General features: G+C 49.2%; 1 protein-coding gene across 1 annotated transcript in view; it reads left to right on the top strand.

Annotated features, from left to right (window-relative positions):
• Positions 1-1,201: 1,201 nt before the first annotated feature.
• Positions 1,202-16,392, top strand: part of LOC121835828 (uncharacterized protein K02A2.6-like) — a 52,712-nt gene continuing 37,521 nt past the window's right edge. Inside the window, exon 1 of the mRNA XM_042290335.1 lies at positions 1,202-3,029. Within this exon, the coding sequence (XP_042146269.1) occupies positions 1,424-3,029 (1,606 nt within the window). The 5' untranslated portion in view covers positions 1,202-1,423. The remainder of the gene's footprint in view (positions 3,030-16,392) is intronic.

The raw sequence follows: 16,392 nt of genomic DNA, 5'->3' as shown, positions 1-16,392 counted from the left end.
AGGTGGCAGCCGCCAGAACGGCCGGCGGCGCGACAGTGAAACAGCGGATGTTTTCGGCATCTTCCAAATGACTGCCGAGGAACCTGCTATCCGCGTGGTCGTAGGAGTGAACGGGAACCCTCTCGAGATGGAAGTCGACTCAGGAGCGGTGTGCTCCGTGATCAACGAGAGAACTATGCGTCAGCTGCGGTTGTCCAAGCACAAGCTGCGACCGTGTGAACTACGTCTTCGCACGTACAACCAGCAGGAATTGAAGGTGCTGGGCTCCGTGATGGTCCAAGTCACCTATAAAGGGCGTCAAAAACGACTGCGTCTCGTCGTGATCAAGGGAGCAGGCGTAGGCTTGCTTGGCCGAGACTGGTTCAAGGCTCTTGGGATTGAGCTGAGAGTCAATCAGCTGGAAGAAGCAACGAACAATCAGAGCCCGTCCAGCGCAGTAGTGCTGAGTCGTCACGCCGACGTTTTCCAACCAGGTCTAGGCAAGAGCAAAGGACCACCAGTTCGAGTCGAAGTGGAACCGACTGCCCAGCCCAAGTTTTTCAAACCGCGTCCAGTTCCCTTTGCCTTACTACCAAAAGTGGATGAAGCCTTGGACAAGCTCATCAGGCAAGGCATTTTGGAACCGGTCCGACATTCCAGTTGGGCGACTCCAATAGTACCTGTGGTAAAAAAGGATGGCACAGTGCGAATCTGTGGCGACTACAAGAGTACGGTAAACCCTGTGGTCCGTTGGGAAAGCTACCCCCTACCCACACCTGAGGAACTTTTCGAGAAGCTGGCAGGCTGTGCAAGGTTTTCCAAGCTTGATTTAGACCAAGCGTACCTGCAGCTGACAGTTGACAGTGAGACAGCTGACCTTCTCACCATCACCACACACCGTGGACTTTTCCGTGTCACGCGCCTACAGTTCGGAGTAGCCGTTGCAGTCGCTATTTTTCAGAGGTACATGGAAGAGCTGCTGCAAGGGCTGGAAGGGGTGCAAGTTTTTCTCGATGACATCCTGGTAGGCGGTAAAGATGAAGCCGAGCACAACACCCGTCTGCAAGCTGTGCTTCAAAGAATTCAAGACGACGGTGTCCGGCTAAAAAGGGACAAGTGCGTTTTTGGAGTGGATGAAGTTGTATTCCTAGGATACAAGGTCAGCAAGGCAGGAATACAGCGGACAGACGACAAGGTCAAGGCTATCCATGGGGCACCCGAGCCAAAATGCAAGAAGGAGTTGCAAGCGTTCCTAGGGGCACTCAACTTCTACAACAGGTTCCTACGGGGAGCGGCACACACTTTGGAGCCCTTGTACAGGCTGCTCGACAACGGCCATAAGTGGAGATGGACTACGCAGGAAGCAGAGGCTTTTCTGCGGGCCAAGCAGCTACTGCAGTCTTCGGACGTCCTTGCCCATTACAGTGTCCACCAGCCACTAGTCATGGCATGTGATGCCTCTCCGTACGGACTTGGGGTGGTACTCAGCCACGTTGATAGCGAAGGCCGGGAGGTACCGGTAGCCTATGGCTCTCGAACTATGACAGCTGCCGAAAGGAACTACGCACAGACAGACCGGGAAGCTCTGGCGATAGGTTTTGGAATACGAAAGTTCCACAAGTTCATCTACGGTCGGCATTTTCGGATCGTGACCGATCACAAACCTCTCCTGGGACTCTTGCATCACGCAAAACCGATGCCTCAAGTGCTGTCGCCGAGGATGTTGCGATGGTCGTTAATGTTGTCGGCTTACGACTACGAGCTGGAGTACAGGCCTGCTCATCAGCTCAGGAACGCGGATGCACTGAGTCGACTGCCTCTAACTGTGGAAGACAGCTCAACTGACGAGAAACTTTTTGAAGTCCGGATGCTGGAGACTGCGCCGGAGATTCCGTGGGATGCCCAGAAGATTGCCCGATGCACCCGGAACGACCCAACCTTGTCCAGAGTTCGACATTGGACGGGGGTTGGATGGCCTCAAGGCAGGCTGCCGGACGAGTTCAAGCCATTTGTTCGACGGCAGCACGAGTTGTCGGAGTATCGGGGATGCCTGCTGTGGGGATGTAGAGTCATCATTCCAGAGCAAGCGAGAGACCAGGTTTTGGAGCTGCTGCATACCACGCATCCCGGGATCGTCCGCATGAAGGCGCTTGCCAGAAGCACAGTTTGGTGGCCGGGTATCGACCAAGATATTGAAAGGAAGGTCCGAACCTGCCTGCCCTGCCAGGAGACAAGGCCGCAACCTGCACGTGCAAGACTGCATCCGTGGGAATTTGCCAGAAACCCATGGTCCCGAATCCACATCGATTTTGCAGGACCCTTCCAAGGAAAGGTTTTTCTTCTGGTGGTGGATGCGCATTCGAAATGGCTGGAAGTCATCCAGATAGCATCCATGTCGTCAGCAGCAGTGTGTCAAAGGCTGCGAGTGCTGTTCGCAACACACGGTGTTCCCGACACTATAGTCTCGGACAATGGGACCGCGTTCGTCTCACAAGAATTTGAAGAATTTTTGCAGAGAAACCAGATCCGGCACGTTAAGGTGGCGCCATATCATCCATCGTCAAATGGCCAAGTGGAGCGCATGGTCCAAGAAACTAAACAAGTCCTCAGGCGCATGGAAGGAGGCGACATGGCCACCAAGTGGGCCCGATTTCTTTTGAGTCAGCATAATCTCCCGCACTCAACGACCGGAAAGAGTCCGGCGGAATTGTTGATGGGTCGGAGACTCCGTACTGCACTGGACCGGCTTCACCCAGACCTACAAGCAGAGATGGTGGACAAGCAAGAGGAACAAGCGCTGCGGGGAAGACAAGGTGTACGCGAATTCGAGCCGCGAGAACCAGTCTTCATCCGCAATTATTTAGCAGGCCCCAAGTGGCTACCCGGTATCATCACTGAGATCACCGGTCCGGTGTCTTACAAGGTTCGCACCATCGACGGTCGTTTCTGGAGGCGGCACGTGGACCAAATCCGGAGACAGGAGTGGAGCACATACCTGGACGAGGAGGAGCCTACGACAGAGCTGTCACCTCAGCAGCTCTCCTTACCAAGCGAGCCATCGCTTAGGAATGAATCGGTGGAAGAGTGCCCACCATCTACGAGTCAAGCGGACTTCCCTGAGGAGTCAACCCCAGTGGCAACACCTCCAGCTTCCCCACAACGTTCACCTGCTTCACCCCATGAACCGAGGCACCAAACAGTGTTGCCAACTTCAGCGCCTGCGCAAGAACAGTCAAATCGTCCCCAGCGACAACGGCGACGTCCCGACTACCTAAAGGACTATGTGACCTAGGGGGGAGGGATGTTGTGTGTTGGCAACCGAGGATATCCAGGGATACCGGTGAACTGGTGCACGCGCACATTCACGAGACGTTCGACTGCTCTGGCCCCAACCCGGTCGGTTGTGCCCGCTGTATGCTGTAATGTATATATTATGTAAAGATTAAATACACAACAGGAACGCGTGCCGAAAGGCCTGAAATCCTAGTCCCCTTCAAGGTACTCCACCTTGGATGACACACACTTGTTTGAAGCATTTTTGTTTGAAGCATTTTTTATCGAGTATACTCGATGAAATGTGCCAAATGAGACAGTGAAGGTGAATCATATATCCCAAGACAAAGAAATACTGAAATACACGGGCATGATCCCAGATATCTGTGTACGTTCGTCCTGTCCGGCCTCAGTCGTGGTGTTCAATGCTTCATACTTCACTGCACTTGAAAGCAAAAAAAAAACAAAAAACATGGGTATGACAGGCGTGGAAGTTCGGCGGAACCGAGGAGGCCATTTGTAACTGACCTGCACGCAGAGCTCACTGATCACACCTTTAAAGAGAGCACGCTCTTTACTGAACCGCACAATAAAAGGCGACAAGAATATCTCATCCGGGGAACATTCCAGTCAATTCACGCCTGTGCGTAGCTTACTGTGCTTTTCTAGAGATTTGGTTAAATTCCTTGAGCACGACGCCAGCTACCAGCTGTTTACTAGCAGTACATGGTAAAACCCGCGACGGAACCAAAACGGACAACCGCGATACTTTTTATTTGCCTCGGGTTTTAGTGGGTGCCTACCAAGGTTGCCTGTACTCTTTAACATGTTTGTTTTCTGCCAGTTTAGGCGAACCGAGCCACACGCCTGTTTCGACCGGTTCAAAATTGAATAAATGGTAACCGACGCACAAAGAAAACAAGTTTCAAGTACTTTTGAGATTTTTGAAGTGACTTTTACTATTGAACGACTGCATTCACTTGAATGTTCAATTCAAGAGTTTATAAAATGTGACTACCCCATGCTTGTCACTTGCCAACAGGGTGGTAACACTCAATGGCTCGAGCCCAGTGGGTAGTTAAGTAAGCCTGTGGGGTAGTTACAGCCGTCAAAACGCATGATGACTAGGGGGGGTGCTCACTTTTTCTTAGAGTGTACCAGCCGCCTCATCATTTTTCATTCGTGACATTTTTTGGTGGAGGTGCGGGGTAACGCAGCTCATGAAGCGTACCCCTCCGAGGTCTCGCAGTGCAAGCCCGATCACCCGCTCAAGAGGATCATCCGCAGACACCCGAGGAAGCCGCCGCACCCAAAACCTACTCCCGGAATCCGGAATTCTGTCACCCAGGACCAAGTAGCCAACGAGGCGGACGGTGGACAACCTGTCGTTGCAGACTCCGGCCGCCGCCGCCGTCGTATGCCTGCCCGTCGCACGCCGGACTCCGACGCCTTTCTACGGTGACGTCAACAAGGACATCGAGGATTAGCTGCAATACTATGAACGTGTAGCCCGCCACAACGGATGGACGACTGACCAGTGCCTCCACAACCTCTACTTCTCGCTTGAAGCCACTCCGAGGCACTGGTTTAAAAACCACGAAGCCTCCTTCAATATATGAGAGTCCTGCTCCACCGAATCGAAGTGGACATTCATCAATCGCCCCGGTCGACAGCGAGCGGAGGACGTTCTCTAAACAAGGGTGCAGGGTCCCAAAGAAAGTGTGACCAGCTTTGTTGGAGACGTCCGGCGCCTAAGTGTGCGATCCAATCCGGAGGGCGCCAAGGAGAAGAAACTTTGCGCCCTCATGCTTGGTGTGAAGGATGTAATTTTCGGAGGCCTCGTCTGCAGTGATGTGATTGGCGTAAGCCGTTTTGGAGCACCTTTTGGAGCAGCCAAAACGGTGTTTTGGAGCAGGAAAAGTGGCCTTTGGAGCAAGCAAAAGAGTGTATTGGAGCAGCAGAAGTGGCTTTGGGAGCGTCCAAAACAGTGCTTCGGAGCAGCAAAAGAGGCTTTTAAAGCAGATATTCTTAGGAAAATAAACATATTCGTTTTAGGTGCTGGACGAACGAAGGGCACTTCGGTCGCCGCAATAAACAAGTTACGGTCAAGTTAGACCACCTGGGAGTCTCTCAACATGTAACTGAAATGCCAAAGGCATAACACATTTTGCCATGCTTCATTTAAATTCTACATGTATATGTACCGTTATAGGTAAATAAGAACCAAACTGCACTTAATAAAATTTATTTGAAAATAACCAGCTTACTATATAGTAAATATCACAGCATTAAGTTGACTACCGTAGTTATATATAATATAATAAATGGAAGCAGTCTCCGACTGATGAAACACGTAACTATACTGCAGTACAAGACAAAGGTGCATCCAGACTAGCGGGTGCTTTTCTTTTTGCTTTTCGAAAATTTCTGCAAGGCTGCTTCAAGCCTCGCTTTGGCTTCGGCTAGTAATGAATGTCCACTTTCAATGTCTCCAAAGAGACATTGAGACATCCCACAAGTGTACAGTGCTGTGGGCGTTGCCGAGCAACTCCGAAAAACCGCTTGCCACCGTTTTACTGGTTCCCGACGTGCCAGATTTTCGTCAAAAGTAAGCAAACGTAAAACAATGGGTTGCAATCTTCCCGGCTGGTGCCTCTGTCGTGCAGTCATGTTTAGGGTGCCTACATGTCTGTTTGCCTCAGGGTGAAGACATCCATTGTTGCCCTGAATGTGCCAGCGCGTGACGCTCTCGCGCACTCGGTGCGTGACTTGGGCAGTAAAATGGCGTCTATGCATTAGCCAAAGCTACGCGCTTGAGCTAAGTGACACCAGATTGCGCGCGCTTCAAATGCATAAAAAAACGGTAGGGCTGTAAAATGGCTGAGATGTCACCACTCAAGCAAAAGCGCGCGTGTGTATGAAGGCACTCTAGTCATGTTCGCATGCACATGAGGGCAACTTCGGCAGGCATGCAATTGCACGTGCTTCGTCGCGGGAGTGGAGATGGCTGTTCGATCGAAACAGACACCATGCCACTCTGCTCCGTCGCCAACTGGTTCCCAAAATTGTATGAAAGGTGTAATTGTCCAGCATACCACAAAAAACAGTCCAGCGGCACGTGCTTGCCAGGCCGGCAGGCGAGGTACAAGCTAAACACACAGAAAAATAAGAACCTGAGCGCATTGATTCAAGACATCGCGAGCCAGAGTCAAAAAGTACTTGGAGCAGTCTGTGCAACGACTGAAGCGTCCACACATGCCCGCGTGTATCGTTGATTTTTTTTCCTTCTTTTTTATTGAAAAGACGCGAGACGAGACACATGAGACACGACGAGAGCGTGAAACGAGAGACGGCGGGAAAAACTATGCAAGACCGGATGGACGATTGATACAGGGTACTTTTTGTCGGGCTGCCGCTTGCGCCACCTAGCTCACGCATGCTCAATTACGGTACTCAGTTTAGTTTCGATTTGAAACACAAACAAAATCGGTCTTTTGGCGCAGGCTTGGAGCAGATTACCCATATTTTGGCAAAATGTAGCATGATGTAGCAGGGTTTGCCTCTTGGCGCAGTTTGGCGCAATTGGCGCAGCAATCACATCACTGCGTCTGCAATCCCCAGACAAGCGTCGACGGCTTTGTGACTAAATTCATAAACATAGAGCGCGCACTGTCGGTCCGAGTAAGCCATTACTACCGATACGGTTGCGTGCCTGCTCCTTCAACAGTCGCCTCTTCCCGGCTGGACCTGAACACCGGCGGTGTCAACGGCCTTCGAAAGATCGTCCTGGGCATCGTCAAATGCTACCCGCTGCTGATCGCTTGTCCTCTTTCCCCCTCCCCGAAGTCGTCCAGGAGGAAGTTTACCGAGACTTACAGCCTGAGGCTCCTGCTACCGTATCCGCCCCGGAGGAGTCAGCTGTAAGTTACGCCGCAATAGTCCCACGAACACCACCAGCCCTCGTCCATACATTCCGATCCCCCGACATGAACCTCCCTGGCCGCAGTATCCCCGACGCCAGAAAGATCGGGTGCACGTCCGCCAAGCACAAGCTACGTCAAGAAAGACCGACCAATGGCAAACGACAGACCGACGCCCCTGTGATGTATCTGCTTATGCTATAGCAGATGGCGGGACATGTTGGGAAGCGCGCGGTCCCCGCGTGCTGAGAGCGCGCGGTTTGAAAGAGCACGGGTCTCGGTCAGTCGGGAGCCATGATTAAAAACGAACGAGTCGAGCGACTAACGGCTGCAGCTGGGTCTTACTCGCGATACATCACACTTTTGGCGACGAGGTCGGTGAACGGACACCACAAGGGCGAGTGAACGATGGCTACCCAGGGCAAGCTGGAAGAATTTGATGGAACAGCGTGGCCGTCTTGGGCAGAGCGACTTGGATTCTACTGCGAAGCAAACGGAGTGCTGGAGCCTACAAAGAAGAGGGCTTTACTGCTGACCCTTTGCGGAGCAAAAACCTACGAAGTGGTACAAGCGCTCGTGGCACCAAAGACTCCTGGTGAGGTCAGTTTCGACGAGCTCATGGCGACATTGAAGAAACACTACGACCCGCGGCCGTCGGAGCTTTTCAGCAGGACGAGATTTCAGCGAAGAGACCAGCAGGTGGGCGAGTCGATATCGAGCTATGTCGCAGCTTTAAAGAAGCTTTTGCCGACTGCAATTTCGGAGTTCTGACGGCAACCCCAGCGGCGGTCACAGCTAGCACCAGCAACGCAGGTTCCGCAGGCGAAGCACAATCTCCTGCTCGACAGCCACAGCTGAACCCAACGTTGCTGCCTCTCGAGGTAATGTTGAGGGATCGTTTTCTGTGCGGCCTGCGCGACGAACATTTACAACAGCGACTGTTTGCAGAAGTAAACCTGACTTTTCAGAAGGCGCACGACATGGCGCTGCGGACAGAGAGCGCCGCACAGCATCAAAAGGATCTGAAAGCAGAGAAGTCCGAAATTCACGAAATCCGGAAAGAGAAGACACCACTTAAAAAAGAGACATCAAGGAAAAGAGAACATCCGAATCGACCAGATGTTACAGGTGCCAGGAACAGCATGCAGCTGCTTCCTGCCGATTCCGTAACGCGCGATGTAACTTCTGTCACAAAACGGGCCACATTGAAAAGGCTTGCTTCGCGAGGACAGGACTCAAGAAATACCCGCGCTCCACACATATCATCGAAAAAGAAGATCATGCATCTGAAACCGAGGATGATTCCCCTGGAACTTCGGCAGATCTATACGAGCTTAATGCTGTGCGAGCATCAAGTACATCACCCAAGTTCATGATCAAGCTCAAGATTGAAAATCGAGTCATGGATTTTGAGGTGGACTCGGGAGCGGCCTGCACCATCATCAGCGAGGAAACATATCGTCAGATGTGGCCAAAACACCCTCCGAGGCTAGACCAAGAAGATGTGACCCTACACACCTGGTCAGGCGAAGGAGTGGAAGTGCTCGGCACAGCCGATGTCCAGGTACGACACAAGTCCAAGGACTACGTACTACCTCTGTTAGTGACGCAAGGAAGGGGATGCAACCTGCTAGGAAGGAACTGGTTCAGCGCACTAAGAATCCGAGTGAGCGGAATACACAACGTGGGTGCCAACGACAACGTTGCAAGGGTTCTAAGCACACACGACAACGTTTTCGACTGCAAGATCACCGGACACAATGGCCCACCTGTGCACCTGGAGTTGAAAGAAGATGCCAAGCCACATTTTCTCAAGGCACGACCGGTGCCGTTCGCGATGCGGACAGCAGTGGAGGCCGAAATTCAGATGCTCCAAAATCAGGGCATCCTCGAACCAACTCAACACTCGGAGTGGGCCACGCCAGTCGTAGTCGTACGGAAGAAAGATGGCACTATCAGGTTGTGTAGAGATTACCGTAGCACGGTAAATAAAGAAGCAAGGACAGCGGTGTACCCAATGCCTACGATTTCCGAGATACTAGCGAATCTCCAGGGCGGATCAGTGTTTTCAACTCTGGATCTCACTCAGGCCTATCAACAACTGAGCCTGACTGCTGAGACTGCAAACGTGTTGACCATCAACACCACAAAGGGACTTTTTAGGGTCAAGAGGATGCCTTTCGGTATTTCAGCAGCTCCGGCGATTTTTCAACGATTTATGGAGACAGTGCTAGCAGGAATTCCTGGAATCGGAATATACTTAGACGACGTAATTATCAGCGCATCAACACCATCGCAACATCTGGAAAGGCTCAGTACGGTACTATCACGACTTTCCCAAGCAGGCCTTCGTCTCAAAAGGGAGAAGTGTCGTTTCGCAGTTGATCGAGTGCGGTACCTCGGACACATCATTGATGCGGCAGGCATTCATGCTACCGACGATAAGCTCAAAGCCATCAAGGAGATGCCTGAGCCAACTAATCGCACAACTTTACAGTCATTTCTCGGCCTGTTGGCATTCTATGACCGATTTATACCTAATCGGGCAGCCATTGCAAAGGAGCTCTACGCTCTCCTCGAAAAAGACGCTCCCTGGAAATGGGACAAAAAGCACCGGGAAGCCTTTCAACAATTGAAAGAAGCCATTACCCAGGAAACGGTTTTAGCACATTATGACGAGAAGAAAGGCTTGGTGGTATCATGCGACGCGTCACCGTATGGCGTTGGAGCGGTTTTAGCGCAGCTAGACAAAGACGGAAACGAAGCTCCCATCATGTTTACCTCGAGAACCTTGGGAGAAGCGGAAAAGAACTATTCGCAATTGTATCGAGAAGGACTTGCGATTGTGTTTGCCATGCAACGTTTCCACCGATATCTTGCCGGACGTCACGTGACAGTAACCACCGACCATCAGCCTTTGCTTGGGATTATGGGTCCGAAAGCTCCAGTGCCAGCTGTTCTGTCACCGCGCATGACACGATGGTGTGTGAAATTAGCTGCATACGACTACGAACTCGTCTACAGAGCAGGAAAACACAACCAAAACGCAGACGCGTTGAGCAGACTGCCATTGAGAGAAAGTGAAGATGAACCGCGACCACCAGGGGACCCCTGTTGGAAAATCTCGATGATGGAAAGATGACGGAAAAGGCTCATACAAGCGTAACCGTAATATGGGACATCCTATACAAGCGAAAAAGGCGGCTCCAGTATAGTGGAATAATGCGGAACGATACAGGTGGGCGGAACCATACAAGCGTGTCGTATTATGGGACATCCTATACCAGCGTAGTGGATATAGGCGGAACCATGTAGGCGGACGGAACCATACATGCATAACGTAATATGGGACATCCTATACCAGCAAAAAGGCGATACCAGCATGGTGGAGCCATATGGCTCCAGCGTGTTGGTTTCGCCTTTTCACTGTTGCACAGGGCGATTTAGTTTTAAGCTTTACATATATGTTTAGAAAGGTCGTGAAAGCTATATTAATGCGGTTTGTGCAGGCGAGTTATACGGCCAGGCATACGTAGTATAGGGACCTAGTCGTAACGATCAGTCAGATAATTAAATACAATTTGTTAATCAACTTTTTAATTAGTGAAAATGAAAATATGGTTTTAATTAGAAACTTGCCGAGTCATTGAAAACCACAAAATCAAGTTTTTTTTAGAAGGATATAATTCAGGGGTAGCGTTTTATGCATTCTGTAAAAAGCTTTATTTGGACGAGTTTCTAGGTTTCAGTTTCTTATCAGAGCTCATCTCTGCGCCCACGGTCCTGTTCCCCAGGGGCATAGACACGCAACACACATGCGCCTAGCTTCCCTTCATCCTCCGAGGGAGGCGAGGGGGCGGCTCCGCACTGCGGTCACCGGGCAGCTGGACCGCAGGTGCAAAGATGCGCTCTGGTAAGAAACCGAAGTCTGGAAATGCGTCCAAATTGACCATTTTTTTATAACGCCATAAAATGCTACTCGTCTTATATCTTTACAAAGAAAATTGATTTAGTGTGTTTTGATGATGCTTAGCAGGTTTCTAATTGGAACCATGGGTCTATTTTCACTGATTAAAAATTTCACGAACATACTATACTTAGAGAGAGGCTGAAGCAGTTTTGTATTTGACAAAACACTTTTAAATCTTCTTCATTCGACCTCCAGAATCTCAAATATCGAAATTATTTGCTAATTTAATTAATCAAGGCTCCATAGTCATTTTTAAAGCGCTGTGAAAGCACCTCCCTAGAGAGCGACGTCACAACAGCAGCTTTCAAAATCTTTGTTCACGCATCTTCAGCGCCTATCAAAGCTATGCACGCACATGCTATTTTTTAAAAGGGCAGAAAAATGTGTCACGACTGGTGCCAGTGCCGGAGAATATACCTAGAAAACTTGCGATTGGACGCGCGGCCCTTAAGCGACACACGCTTGGCGGCCGAAAGGTCTTCTTACGATGTCACTGTTGGTGGGATGTTTTTTGTGTTTTCTCACGTTTAGATATATCTTTGAGGAAAACGAACGGGATATTCAGATTCGCGGGATAAAACTACGATAGAATGAACCTCCATCTAGTTTTCTGAAAGAAGTCTGGCACATCTCTGTAATAAGCCGACGGATCATTACAAATTAGCCTTTTATACTATGCCGCCCTGGCCATATAACTCACGTGCACAGACCGCGTAAATGTAGCTTTTACGGCTTTTTTAAAAAAAATCTGTAAAACATAGAAAAAAAACTCTGTAGAATGTCCCCCAATACGATACGATTGTATGGTTCCTTCCCCGCTTGCATTGTTCAAGAAAGACTTGTGGACATCCAGCGTTTCATTGGAACCCTATTGAAAAAGGCCAATATGAACTCGGCTTATTGGAAATATTGTATTCCAATGAAGTTGATGGAAACCAATAAAAACTTATTGTTATCCGATTAACCCAATACGCACGATGGGAATTCATATCGGAGCACAATATCCCGATATTGTATGCGGTTATTGGTATACAACAGGATATTGGAGCACAATATCCCGATATAACTTGCGGTTATTGGTATACAACACTATATCGAAGCACAATATCCCGACAGAACTTACGGTTATTGGAATAGAATACGACACCGCGTGCATATTGGTGACCGACATGGACATACTGTGCGGCCACACGATATATAAATATCGGTCGTCGATCACGGGCCCAAAGCAGAATACAATATCGCGTGGATAAATCTCAGAACGAATTCCAAGTTACCAACATGAATTACGTCGGCATATACCGCGGACTAAGAGGATACGTAACACAGTATTGATCGCCCGTGAAGCAACACGTGGATATCGGTACGCCCACAATACGACATCGCGTGAATGATATTGTAGAACAGCAGGAGTTACCATACGGCAATACGAGAGAGAACGATATTGGAGGGGGATACACACAGAACACAAACGTTCCGCGTTGCAAACACATTCACATTGATCGAAAGCGCAAGAGTACGTACGCACACAGTACACACAGCCTCGAGCGCTTGAAATGCTAGACAACCACCAAACCATTCAGAATAACTAGCTGGGACACCCGCGACCTACCTTTCAATGAGAAAGCCCAATAACGACGTGCTCGTTGGAGTGATCGTTTTCAAACAAATGTTTATTGCAGTTTTAATGCAACAAAAGTTAGGTTACCGATGTTGGAACCCAAATCGAACGCGATACGTGACAATGTCAGTTCGCACGATAAAATAATGAGGATTAATGGGCTTGACAGGTCACGTGCTTCTTACCCGCACATTTATCGATATTGACCCACCTTTCTGGGTAATCCTACGTCGTACACAAAATCCACAACCACACGCGAGCACATTTCACCCACCACTCTTCGTCGCCCGTTTCGCAAGATTCACACACTGTAAAAAACGACGGGAAAAATACGTGCATTTGCGCCATCAAACGATACGTTACAGACTTGTTTTACGAGAAAAGTTTCCATCGTCAACCCGCGCGCGCGAAAGCTCGAGCGCTCGAGCTTCGGAGGCAGTTCGAACCACGTTCGAACTCCGAAGGGAGGCGAGCCGGCGCGCCTGCGCGCATGCGCTGCCAGACAAGCGGCTGAGCGAGCCGCCGAGATTGCGCCGCCATTGCGCAACGACCGCGACCGCGCCAACCCGGCGGAACCGACGGATAACAGCTCGTCAAGTTCGTCGCACACTTTGCTTGTGGGTTCCAAATGAAACCAACGCACTTTCAATCGCTTCGAAAGGTACGTATAGACGACTTTATTACTTGCAGCATTGAGTGCTTTGGTATACACAGATCAAAGTGAACACTGAAGGACAGAAGGGAGACATGGTGTTTTGAAATCGCAGCTTATTTGAACGCATGCGTCCCCTGCTGAAAGCGTCTGGCTGTGCTCTGTTGCAGACGTCATTTCGACTGCGTGTACTCTGATGTAACGTCAGTCAGTGTTTACACTCGGCTAGCTATCACTCGGCTTGTTATCTCATGTGCGAAATAGACGTAGAAACCAGCGCCTCGTCTCTTTCGGATATTCAACCTCCAGCCCCCTGGCTCCCCGCGTGCTTCCCGGCGCAAACCGTTCGACGTGTTGGATTCGTGGGCTCGTTCGAAGAGGCGTTGTTTAACGCTCACGAGTCGCCGAAGTGTTACCGGAGCTTCTCTTTACGAAAGTCGCGATCGACGCTGGGCTCTGAGCTCGTACTTTTTTCTTCCCTGGTAGACTAAGAGTGCCGACCATTCATCTGTGGTGCCGACTGGCGCCGTACGAAGTTGAGAAAAGCTAGCGAGTCTGTCAGATTTTCGTGACGCCGCCCAACTGCTCTGCTACCGGCTGCGCTCAACAAATAAAGTAAAAAAAAACAAAGAAAAACAAAAACGCGTTTTTTTATTTTCAAAAATTTTTTTTTGCCATGTTTCATTTTAGTCGTTGCAAAGTAAATCGCGGCCGTACGTCGGTTGACTCCCGATTACTGTCTCTACATCGTAGATTGTCTCACCACACTGGTGCCTCGTTGGTGTGATCTTATTCTGATATCGTTACATCTTGCTTTTTCATCTTGGCACACTTCTAGACGACCTTCTACACGTTGCACTCCTTGTCGACATGTCGCTGGTGTTAGAGACAAATCTGAAGTCGCTGTTTGCTCACTCCTTGGTGCACATATTTCATGTTCAACATCAGGTATCTGAAGGAGGCGCCATGAAACCCTGGAGTTTGTTTAGAGGTACCTCAACATACTGCATACAAGTGTCGTTTTGTGTGTTATAGTTTCCTACAAAACCAAATTGCACTTTGTTCGTAATATACGCTATAACTGTTCACAACAATTAAAGTTGCTATGAAACATTGGCCACGAGAGGTGACTCGGCCAACGCAGCCTGAAAATTCCTCGCATAATTTTCTTCATGGGTCATTTTGGACATTGACAAATTTTCTTGTGAATAATGAGTGTTATGCACATGTGTTCTACTTTTCGTACAGGTACCTCAGTTAGATAAACCCCAGTAAAGGCAGCAAGACCGTCTCATGGGGTCACACCAAGGATGACTGCATTCCTGCTCGAGTCCCGAGTCTTGTCACCAAACTTCACTGAACATAATGGTACATTCCGTTTCCTTAACTTTTTCTTCTGAAATGTGTTATTTTTTTATTGTTGCTTTTTTCTATTGAAAAAAGGGTAGTACAACGTTTAAACACCCAATTTTTTTTTTTCTTTTTGTAAAATGTGTAGTACATCGTTTAAACACCCAAGCGTTCATAAATGGTCTCTGTACCAGACAATAGGGTGTCTTATACTCTGTTTCATACTCAGCGTGCAACGCTGTCAAAGGTACTAAAGTGGTGCGCATGAAAAAATAGAAAAAGTGTTACTCCGCGCGTTTCGTGGACGAGTGGTAGAAGGCGCTGCTCTGGCGATATTGACGTCTCGGTGGCCGTGGTTCAAACCCATTTTACGCGCAAAGATTTTTTTTTTTTTCTTTTTTAGACATTCTTTTTCTGCAAGATTGTGCGCATTGACGAAGTGCATATTTCAGTTCCTCCTTCTTGATTTTTATTTATAAGTCGCCGAGAGGCCAGATTTCTACCATCTGGTCTGCCGCTTTGCAAGTGTTATTTGCCTCCAGCACAGAGTTATATTTTTCTTTCGTGCAGCGTGGAATGAGGAATCGCCCTGATAGCGGCCTTGTCCCAAAATTTATAATAAAACATTAACGACAATAGTTGTGGCCTGTACAGTTTATTTTGAAATAGCTGTCAAGGGTAGGAATCTCCCTCTCGGAGCACTTGCAATGCACCTTCAGGCGAATGGCGTTCTGTGTGAACTCGTCATGCTTGACGGTCCCCGTGCTCGAAACTTTCTTGCTGCGAGGTCTTTGCTTCGGGGATGCCACCTTGCCAGATAGGCACTGTGCCTTGCACTTCGCGACAGTACAGGGCACACTCCAGTGTTGTTACTGGCCGTCTCCAGGACTTCACGACCGAATTCTCCGGGGAATGTGTTCTTACACTCCCGTACACATTGGCGATCATCTGCTTGCACTCTTTCAAGATTTTCGCATAACGAATCTTCGAAAACATCCGAGCAGGAAAGGTACTTGAGCTTGCTGCGTAAGACGCCATCTTCTCAAAACCAGCGGCTGCCACACGGATGAACACGAAAACAATTTAAGGTGGTTTACATTATCTTCTCCTTTTTCTTGAAAAACATTTGTGCTCCGTTGAAATCATAACGCCAATATCAGTTACTAGCCCCGAGGATTCACATTTTCCGACTTTTTAAAATTTTTCTGCAGGGGACGCACTATCTTATGGGGCGAACGTAGGCACGGTCAGCAATGCAAACCGGTGCGCTAGCTTTGACTGTGTTGCACTCTATGTATGAAACAGAGTATAGGATCGCTTCAGACGGGGCAACCTTTCCAGCAATTTTGGGGCTGCTGGCGGGTTGTTCCCTAGTTTTCCGTACATCGACATGAATTGCTGAGATTGGGTCCGGCTCGAAGCGGACGAGCAACTCTGACTACTCGGAGATGTTTGAAGCGGCAGCAGCCAATCAGGAATGCAATATTTTCACGTGACACCCCTGTGGTCGTGATGATGAGAACTGAGGACTTAGTTCTGGTTTGAAATGGATCATTTTTGAAAATAAACTGTTTCAAAAAGACGAGTAAGTATTCTCAGCCAAATTTAAAGATATAAAAACATGTTT

This window comes from Ixodes scapularis, unplaced genomic scaffold, assembly GCF_016920785.2.
Source record: "Ixodes scapularis isolate PalLabHiFi unplaced genomic scaffold, ASM1692078v2 PGA_scaffold1__304_contigs__length_218370807, whole genome shotgun sequence".
NCBI classification, from domain to species: Eukaryota; Metazoa; Arthropoda; class Arachnida; order Ixodida; family Ixodidae; genus Ixodes; species Ixodes scapularis.
Note: the sequence above shows the minus strand (reverse complement) of the source record. Positions and strands in the feature narration are given on the sequence as shown.